Source organism: Anser anser, assembly GCF_964211835.1.
Source record: "Anser anser genome assembly, chromosome: Z".
In the NCBI taxonomy this organism is placed as follows: domain Eukaryota; kingdom Metazoa; phylum Chordata; class Aves; order Anseriformes; family Anatidae; genus Anser; species Anser anser.
Window position 1 is genome coordinate 10,855,595 of NC_139723.1, and position 10,823 is coordinate 10,866,417.

The window sequence follows — 10,823 nt, forward strand, 5'->3', positions numbered from 1 at the left end:
TTATGCTTTTCTTCCACCCTCATCTTCCAATCAGTCAGACTCCTCTTGCAAGGAAGGACTGATCACAGCCCTTTCAGGTCAAAAAGAAAACCACTAATGACTTCAGACTAAACACCCATGGATCTTCTGACTGCTTTTGGGGATAAGTTGGTAGTAAAGAAAGTAGAGAATATGTGTAAGGAAACTTTATGTCCTGTCTGGAGAAGATCCTACAAGAACGGGACTTCAGGTGGGCAAGGGTTAGAGAGGTTCTGGATATCAGTCCATGCTTTTTCCATGTCCCAGAGGTAAGATCAGCATTCAGGAACTCTGAAAAGAAGCCATTTTCAATGCCCATTGCACCTGCTGCAGCAGCACACCAGAACCTTTCCAAGATTTCAGTGGAAATGAGATAAGTCTCACAGGACTTCCAGCATTACAGTTAGTCTTTTGACTGTTCTTAGTGGTTCTCTTGTCAATAAGCATGAGTCACCCCATAATTACGACCAAAAAGAGAATATTGAATCTGATCTACGTCAGAAAGGTAGTTCTATGGACAGGCAGTCACAAGCAGGTATGTCAATCTCACTATCAAAATCTGCCGGAAGTTTTCACTTTCCCTGCAAACCCAGAGGTACACCCTTGCTGAGAAAGCCCTCACTGACTTTTATGTACCAGTTGAATATTTATTGGTTTCAATATTGATTTTGGTCACTCTGGCAGTGTTAGGGTAACTAAAAGAAACACAAAAAAGTCGATTCTACAGAATAAAATAATGAGCTAATTTAAAAAGAAAACACTTACACCTAACAAAGATGTAGAGCCATATTCCATTGTGGAAACATTCACTCCTGTAACTTCATTGATCATCAATTCACAGACCTTGTGCTAGCTGGCTCCTTCATCAGACTTGAAGGATTGCTGTGCCTCACCTACATTTTATGTTGCAGCTGAACAAAAAATGGAACTGAGCCTACGAACGTCCTAAGCCTACAAACCATTAGACTGTGAGATCTGACATTTATCTAAATGTCTAGTCCTTGTGCTACCTTAAGGTACCAGTTCTGAAGAAAACTGAGATTTGAGTAGTCACTTGCTGACCTACACCCACAGCGACTTCTCCTTCTCCACCAAATACCACAGGAATAGCCAGCACTTGGATGGAGGCAAGTCGAAAACATGGCATCTACTTCAGACCTAACCTCATCTTCATCTACGTGAGATCATACCTATGTCATACCTATGTCATACAGGACAGGTTTCAGGGGGATTTGATGCTACTGAGCATGATGTTGGGTATGAAGGTTATCAAATAAGAAAGCATTCATGCTAGCAAACAATATTGCCAACAAGTGACTTAATTCCTGCAGGGCAAAACTGCCTTCTGTGTAGGCCTGGCTCTGCCCAGTGCTTATTTTTTGAGTCAGCTGAGTGCTGCACTCACCTCAACAAAGATGAAACAGGGGATGATGGAGTAACTTCTCTGGGTGTTGTTTCCTAAAGCCATTTCTCATCACACTTCTTGGGGAGGCACCGTTCAAAAATGTATTATCCTGAAAAAGAAAAGACAAAGATACTTCTTCAGTATGTTTTGCCTTTTTGCAAACTCCACATTTAACATAACAAGGTTTGTAACATGGAGCACTGACATACCAGACCACAGATACAGACTAAACAGAGCAAAAAGGTCTAACTTGTGGCTATACAAAATAATGTGAGAAGGCGTTCCCTCTGCAGCAAAAAAAGCACGTGACAGACAGGTCACAAATACATTATCTACAGAGCAAAGAGCAAGCAACAACTGTTTTCCTGAATGACAATCCTCCTTCAAGCAAAGGCTTCTTTACCAGAACATATTGTAAAACCACATTTCCAGCCTACTAACCTGCCTACAGAGTATTTTGAATCCAGAGATGGTGGTAACTGACTTGAGAACTTGTACTTTAAAACACACGCTTATCGTACATTCACTGTACACACGATCAATGTTTATCTGCATGAAATGTGAACTACTCAAGAAGGCATCACGGCTCATGTACCCAAAAAATAATAAGCATATACAACATGAATGCAGTGAAGGATTGGGCCCATACTACAAAGTCATTCTGGCCTGCTATAAATTAGCACATTAGCTCACAACCCCCCATCTATTTAGCATTACTTCAGGCTACTGGCTATGTTAATTAACATAGTCTTGTAACACTCTGTGCCAAGACATTTAATCTCTTTGCAGCACAAAAAGTAGGAAAGGAGAGAACAGAAGACTAGCACAGAGAACTTTTACTGAGAATGTGTGTGCTTTTGTGCATACATGAGGTAACACACCAAGAAGCTGACGTAAACAATTTAAGAGAGAGGAACAGGTAGTGACCTAGGCCAGCAGGGAAGTAGGTCTGGAATAGCAGTGTGTAGCTGCCAGGTGTGTGCGACACACATGAAGATGCAAATCATTTATATCAGTTTAAACGTGGGCACATCAAGAAAAAGCACAAATTTCACAGAATCATATCCTGAGCTGGAAGAGACCCACAGGGATCATCGAGTCTAGCTCCTGGTTCCACGCAAGGCAACCTGAGAGTTGAACTATATCTCTAAGAGTCTTGAACATTTTTTGAACACCAACAGGCTGGGGGCCATGACCACCACCCTCTCGGTGAAGAACCTCTTCCTAATATCCGACCTGAACTTCCTCTGTCGCAGCTGCTTGCCATTCCCTGGTGCCTCACCTGTCACCAGAGAGAAGAGATCAGCACCAGCCCCTCTGTTCCCCCTCACGACGAAGCTGTAGACAGCCTTGAGGTTACCCCTCAGACTCCTCTATTTAGGCAGGCCCAACCTCATTTCCAACAGAAATCAACACCCCAACAATTAGAATCTCCATGGGCCAGGGCCGTGGGGGAGGAAGAAGGTGAAAGCTGGTGTGTTTTCCTGAATATGCTTTGCACCACATTTTGGTCCAGCTCTTTGGCCTCACTGGTGTCAGGCTGAGAACAGGCCTCGGCATATGGAGCCTGTGAGGTTCACAACAGGTGTCAGTGCTTTCCCACCAGCTCTCAGTAGGGGAACTGGAAAAAAACAGCAATTAGCAGAGCATGCAGTTCAGCAGAGGCTATGAACTGTGGAGCTGGGTCAGCTGCCACCGGGTTGCTAACAGCACCAAACTCCATGTCACCACGATGCAGGCTATAGTTTTGCTGCCTATGAACTACTTAGTATATTTTTCACCGCAGCTCTCCATAATTTGACCCAGAGTTGTAAAACATGTAATGTATATGAAGGTTTTGGTGACGTGGTTCTAGGCTCAGCACAGCTATACTGTCTCCAGTGAAGCCACACTGTGTGCCAAGAGGGCTCCTTGAACTCTTAATCATCGAAAAATGCAGTTCTGGGTCACACATAATACTCAGGACATGTTACTTCTGACAGGCTTCAGACTCCCATGCTACACCGTATCCGGGTTCTTAAAATACAAATATTCTGAATTTCGAATTTCAAATTGCCTGTTTTTCAAAACACACTTCAGCTTTACCTAGGAGGTAAAATGGGCTTTATCTTAGAGATTTGTGTCTTTTTTTTTTTTTTTTTTTTTTTTAAGACAAGCTAATCCAACTCTATTTGAGTTGTAGAAAAAAATTCCAATCTTTTTTTTTTTTTAAATACTTTTCACACTGATGGCTCTTGTGCCACATGTCTCTGCCTTTAACCCAGCAAACACATGGTGCCTGGTAGTATAGTAGGTTAAACAGTTAGAGCTGCTTACAGAGCTTTACTGTACTAAACTCATTTTGTGCCCTGGGGATAGACTGTCAGCACCTTTTTTTGCAAATCCTGTTTTTCAAATGGCTTAGTGTAAAGATGTTAATGCCATGGCACCTTCATGAATGCCTTCCCAGACCAAGCTTTGAAATAAACAAGATTTTCTGTAACATTGTTGGTGACATAAAGCCCTGCCTTCAGTTCCAATGGCTGTGATTCCTGTGTATTCCTAACAAAAGCAGAGGGCTGCAAGTAACCCAAGAATTTAAGAAATTTTCTCAACAGATGCATGAAGCAACTGCACAGACTGGCAGAGAAGCTCAGGGTTCTTAGCAGGCATATAAAATTGCCTAATTGAATGCTAGGGGGTTCCTGATGTCATAAATACGTACCACCATGCCTGTTCTTTCAAGCTTATTGTGAAAAACTGGTTTAAAAACTGCATTTCCTATGGGAAAGCGTTTTGCATGTCAGCTTCTCTGTGATGACACATTTGTGTCAGACATGAGCAGTATGAAACCAAACAGTTGCCTGATCAGGCCAGTTAATTCCACGTTGTGGGAAAACTCCCAGCCAGCCTGTGCTTGTTGTAGCAGGTCTTTTCATCGGCTCTGTCTCCAGAAAGGCAAGGGGGAGGCGCAGTGGCATCCTAGTGGGAGCACATTACCTTTTGTCTCTCTCCAGCTGGCAGTGAGTCCTCTAGGGATGCATAAAACTGTGAAACACAGACCACAGCAATCCCTAGCTGCTTCAGTCTGCAAGCAGTAAGAGATAATGCACTTTTGCTGAAAGAATGGGGGAATCGTAGTAAGATGTAAAACAAGTGTTCAGGTCTGACTGTCCCATTTTATAATCTACAAGTATCTCTGCATTGAACACATTTTCACAGTACAAAGTGTCTGACCAAAGCAACAGGAAATAACAGCTATAATATCAGCATCAGATATTGACTTCTCATTTTTACTTTTTTTTTTTTTTTAATCAATTTGACTCAATTGTTAAGGAAATCATGCTAACAAATCTATAGAAGGCTTTTTAGATCCCACACTCTGTGACCTTTTAACACCTGACATGTAAGCACTGCAAAGAGAAAAGAACTGGTTAAATCTAATCTAACTAATTAGGGACCCCAGTATAGGTAATAGTAATAGTCTGGAGCTCTGGTATTATGAGGTGTTTCTACTCTTTAAACAATGTATTAGATATTACATTTGTGAATTAATTAGCATTAGGTAGTTCTCATATTTCTCCATTTACCCTGCATGCATTTTCAGAAAGCCCCTGAACTACAGCGCAGGAGGTTATTGTCTGACATTTCCTGGGAGAGCAAGCAGAGACATGGAATATACATAAGTGAATTGAAAATTAACTAAAAAAGACAGCAAAGAAAGAAGAACTCATGCTAAAGAGATTTTGTAGCTTCTGGGATCCATCCAGGGAAAAAAAAAAAAAAAAGAAAGAAAAAAAAAAGAATGACAGTCAAACAGCAGAGGAAGGAAAAATGTTCTAAAAAAGGCCTTTTCTTGCAGGTTACTAACTAGCAGAAGAATTTCTAAAAACCCCATTCAGGTATGCTTTAAAGCTTTTTATTTGAGCATGTAGCACATAGCAAAAAGGACATGTCTAGGATAAATTAGCATTTGCTGAGTCTTTATGGTTTAGCTCCTGCAGCAGACACAGCACACCTCATCATTGTTCAGCGTTACCAGTGCTCAAACCAACAAATTGCTGGTCCGTTCCTCAGAAGTCAGTGGTCACCCGTCGGTTCTTTAAGCTTTGTCCTGTGTGGGTGAGAATTAATATTATGGCCTTACGTACTGTTACAGCATATAATGAGTACCTGGGCAACAGTGGAAAACACAAAACTCAAAAATCCAGGAGAGCTAAATCCCAGAACAGGTACCATTTATTGCAGTTTTCAACCTCTGTCTCATTTTATCAATACCAATTCATGTTTCTTTTGACATTAGCTCAGACTGCCAGTCTGAAATTCAGGACATGCTCTGCAAACTTAGACAGCAGTGTAGCCACTGGCATGTGTTGGACGTCACTTCACTGCAGAAGGCCAAATCTGCTTGGACCAGCGGTGAGGAGAGCTACCATTGATCCACTTTTCACTTGATCCCAGAACCATGCACAAAAAACTAGAGTGGATTTCCTGTCCTTCTTAATCGAGACGTTTCATGATCTTTTCAGCAGCAGCTAACACTGTTTTAAAATAAAAATAAAATGTTGTATAAGGAGAACACAGATCTGGTATTTCCATAACAAAATTAGAGACACTTAAAATGCAAGCATTTGGTGGTTTGTAAATTAGTTTAACCTTGCATTAACAATTAGCAGCCCTCTGTTGGTAATTGGATTCAAATTATAAACATCTTCATTCTCATTAAAATAAGGATTCTGTTTACAAGTAAAAAAAAAAAAAAAAACACTAAAACTTCTGCGCCAGTCCATCAAGGATCAATTTGCAGAACTGAAACATGAAACTGCATATGTCAAACTCCCTTTCAATTAAGAAAACAAATTCAAACTAATGCTACTGCTCAAGACGATTACCCAAGCCTTTGCAGATCACTGTGTCGTTGTAAGCATTACTTATTACACTTACAGACCTTATTCTAAAGCAGAGTCCTCTGTTTCCTGTGGGACAACAGAGCCAGAGAGAGTTGAAGCAGTTTTCCCAGAAGTCACACAGTGACTCAAAGTCTAGCTTGAAAAAAGACATATTAATCTCAGACCCTGTGGAGCATTCCATCCACTTGACTGTGGACACTTCAAATGTATTTGATAATTCCTGCACAAAAGCTTTGTAGCTTTGATTGGACATTTAAGTAGTAAAGGTTTCCCTTGGCTTCCTACTGAAACCAAACTGAGTTTTGAGACTCCAAACACAACAGAAAACACATCACAACTCTGCACAAGCACTGACCAAACATCCAATCTGTGGCAACCTCACGTCCACTCTATGCAGCTTCACCCCAGACATGTCCAAAGGCACCTCACTGTACCCATTAAAACCTTGGCATGAACATGCATGTAATTTCAATCAGTTTGCAACAGGATAACAGAGGGTTAAAATATCTTTCCCAAAGCTCTTTTCAACATAAACCTAATGAATGCACACAAAAGGGCTTAAGGAATTAACAGTAAGATTTTCCTGCAAAAGACAGTCATGGCCGTTCAATGTTTTCTTGGATAAAATATAGATATTTTTTAGTGCTTATTTGCAACACTCTGTGGTGGCATGAACCTTCCCAAAATCTAAACTCTGTGAGGATAGAGACTTGTTTGTGATTTGGTTTGGATGCAAGGCAGACAGGCATACCACAAGATTGCTGGCTTGGTATCAGCACATAAAACAGCAAAACTAGGGTAACAGCACCACATCTGCAACTATTAGAAGGTACCAGACAACTGGCACTCAATTTGCTGTCTCGAAGAGCCAGAACACGCTGCTTTTGACCTACAAAGGGGAAAGCAGTCACTGGGATCAGACTGCACTAAGTCTGTGGAAAAGTGCATATAAACACTGGTGATGCACAGTGGAGCCTGGGCAAAAGGGAAGACACCCACTGAGCTCCAGTTTCCCATCATCAAAGAGCTCTTGAGAGGCAAAGAGCCATCAGAAGCAGTAACGTGCTGTCAGACTGCTGACAGTGTACGGCCACAGCCTGACTAACGTCTGAGTCATGCTTGAGTTTTACTTGCTAACAGAGTGATTGCCTACCAGCTGACCATAAATGAACGTGAGTTTTAAGTTTCAAGACTTGCCTAGCATCTGCATCCCGGAGCACTCCCAGTTTCCTAGTTTGCAAGAACACTGAGAAGATTAGATGAACAGATGAAACAGGAGCTCAGTGCATAGGATCTAAATCTCATCACAGAATAAAAAATTAATTTAAACTTTCCTAAGAGAATAAATGTCTGGTTTATACTTAAGCTACAGCCATTCAAAGAAAATGGCAGGTCAGTGAAAGTGCTGTTGCATATTTCTCTACAGAATCAATGATAAGAAACAGATTCTACATCACTAAAGATAACAGGTAAAAGAACAACAAAAAAAACACACTACCAATACATGAAATAAACCCACACATATTCACCATCACAGTAGACAATTTTGCAGCATTTGAGAATTAAACCAGAGGAACACTTTTTCTGGTGACCCTTTTCTGCTTGCAAAGGTAACATTTTAAGATATGTGCACTCATATTAGCAAACCATTTTACACCAAACAATATCACCTACATATTTTAAACTGATGATCAGACAATACCATGTTACGAAGACAGCTACAGGAACAGCCATCGGGATTCACAAACTACCAATCTCTTAAAAACATGTTGCTGAAACCCAAATCAGGGTTTGATCCAAAAAAAGAAGTAATGCCAGAGGTTTTAAGAATTCCTTTAGGAGTATTTTCCCTTGCTACAAGGTTCATGTGGAAAATTGTCCAGTGCCTAAGTGATAAGCAGCAGTATAAACTCTACAGGCAGGCAGACTGATAAGGGATCTGCACCACTGACATCTTCAAGAGAGTTCAAGTGGTATGTCAGCAAGGCAGAGCTCAAAACCACTTCCTATTGCAGGCAGGAAAGTGAAATCCCAGATAACGACAAAATTTACATCCATGCCACAGGGCTGGAATTTCATGCAGGGATATGCTTCACCCCAGAACGGATGCTGCCTATGTAGAACCCAACATTGTGTAAATATCAGGTACGTGTGTGCTAATATCCAGAAGGCCAAACGAAATGACCATAAGCCTTATTTTCAACTATCACGCCTTTCCTTGCCCTGCAGGTCTGCAAAGTGTCATCACAGTTGACCTGTTTCATTTGGTGAATTCCGTGCCAAAACGTTCAGTGTATCATTTACTCGGTGTTACTTTGAATAATACCTACTAAAATGTGATATCACATCAGCAAACGACATGAATAAAACTTTTATCCTGCTACAGCTGATAACACTTCTGCCTTTCTTGTGGAAGGATTAGCAACGCATGATAAATGAAGTAGAAACCTGATGACGAGATTCATTAGGAAATTCTTTACAAATATTGAGCAGTCTGCAAAACAAACCTCACTGAATTTATCCATGCAATTAACAAGACTGATCCTACTCCTAACTTTCAATTAATTAAAAAATGCTAATTTTCTAGCTCTCACTTCATCCCTTCAGACTTTCAAGTGAATCTAAATGAAACAGCCATGCATTATCTTGGGCAAAATAAAAATACTATTTCTGGCCTTTACCCATTCTCCTGAAGGCACTTCATCTTGATTCACACTAACTGGGCTTGTAAACTCCTCTGAATAAATGCAAAATGTAATTGGTAATTTCTTGTACTTCTAACTGGCTAAAGCTCCATGAATATCTAACGACATTTATAGCAATACAATGGCAGGTATTGTCACCAATAAGATAACAGTTTGTAGACATAAGGAACTCTGAATTCCAAAGATAAGTAATATGATTTGTTTAATGAAAATATAGCAGTCTGTAGTTACAAAATTAACATATTCAAGACCCAGAACTGCAGCTGATTGATTTCATTAATAATGGGCACAAGACGTGGGTACTCTGCTTAGATCTATGCTAATCACTGGTTTTAAAATGTTGTCCAGAGTTCTAATTTCAGTGTCACATTTGTATAGCCTACAAAGAAAATGGTCAAGAACATTTTTTGTCTACAGCTGACAGTCTTGCAAGTACCCAGGCTGGAAAGCAAATATTTAAGCATGACCTCCCAGATCCTTGGGATAGTACATGAAGGGTTTGTGACTAAATTTCAGCCTACAAAAACAATTCCTTTTCACTTGGTGCCTCTCCTTGCAAAGCACTGAAAGGCACTTAGGAAATCCAGGACAGTTTCAATGGAAAAAGAGAAAGATCTGCCCTCTCCTCAGGCTTTTGTGGAAAAAAAGGTGGAAAAAAGTGGAAGAAGTTGAAGAGAAAGAAGAAAGCAAAAGAAAACAAGGTTGTGGAATACAGAGGGTAACAATGCAAAAGTAGAGGACAATTGAACGAGATACAGAAAACTGCTACAGGAAGGAGTGCAGACAAGGAAACCAATCGTGAATTCTGCAGTGATACGAAACCACAAACCTGAAAATCCTGTCTACTATAATAAAGGGATATCAGTGTTACAGGTTCTAGAAAACATTTCTCATTTCTCCTCCCAGATTTATCAGGATTTTGCAGAAGAGATTTTAATATGAAGAAAAAATTGTCCAAAGAAATTTCCCTTGTTCAGATAAACACTCGTATTTTAGTCCAGAAAACATCTACTGCTGTTGTTTGTTTTCGTTTTTTCCTTTCTGCAACACCATTTGTCAACAGTCCCATTGAAATTTGTTTAGCAACTCAAAAAAAAATCGGTTGCTTATGTGCCAGCAAAACCATAAATAAATGGTCTTTAATTTGTAAGAGGGTTTCACAGCTATGCAAAGAAATAATTTGGGGAATCATGATATTAAAAACGTATTTCAAAAATAGATGCTCCATAGTCTTTTTACATGCCATCCCTGCTGAGCCTAAGTCCAAGTAAGCCCCTGCTTCACGTCTTCATTGTATTTTAATTGGGTTGTTTTAGTAAATGATGCATCTCATCCTCTTATTTGCAGGATTTCGTGCTGTGCTGAACAAACCAGGTCACCAAACAAACCAAAGATCACAGTGCCACCCAAAGAAGGAGGACCAGAACTATACTGAAACCTGAAAATAAAACAAAACAAACAACAACCAAAAACATACACACTTTTCCCAGTCCCAAATACGGACAGAAGGTAAGTACTTAAAAATAACTTCCCAGTGAAATTCAAGTAGAACACAGATAAATATTTCACTTCAAGCTCTACAGAAAAATGTGTAAATTATACTGGGGCGGGGGAATGAGGAGGATCAGGGTGAGGATGAGACTTAGAAGTCTGAACAGCTTCAATTTTTATTTATTTTTTAATCAAAGCTTATAAACATGGCCCATTGACAGAAAAACATGATGATGATGTCAAAAGAAGAGCTCCTTCCTGAAATGTTTTGGGATTACTTCTGATTTTCTCAGCTCTGAATTTCTGTTTGAGTCT

The 10,823-nt window shown here is 40.1% G+C and overlaps 1 protein-coding gene across 7 annotated transcripts in view; it reads right to left on the reverse strand.

The window, feature by feature from the left end:
* The window catches only part of PLPPR1 (phospholipid phosphatase related 1), a 135,977-nt gene that overhangs the window by 72,097 nt on the left and 53,057 nt on the right, over nucleotides 1-10,823 (reverse strand). For all 7 annotated transcript variants that reach the window (XM_083818580.1, XM_083818576.1, XM_083818582.1 and 4 more), the window contains one exon: nucleotides 1,424-1,532. In XM_083818580.1, the coding sequence (XP_083674706.1) occupies nucleotides 1,424-1,486 (63 nt within the window). In that variant the 5' untranslated portion in view covers nucleotides 1,487-1,532. The remainder of the gene's footprint in view (nucleotides 1-1,423; nucleotides 1,533-10,823) is intronic.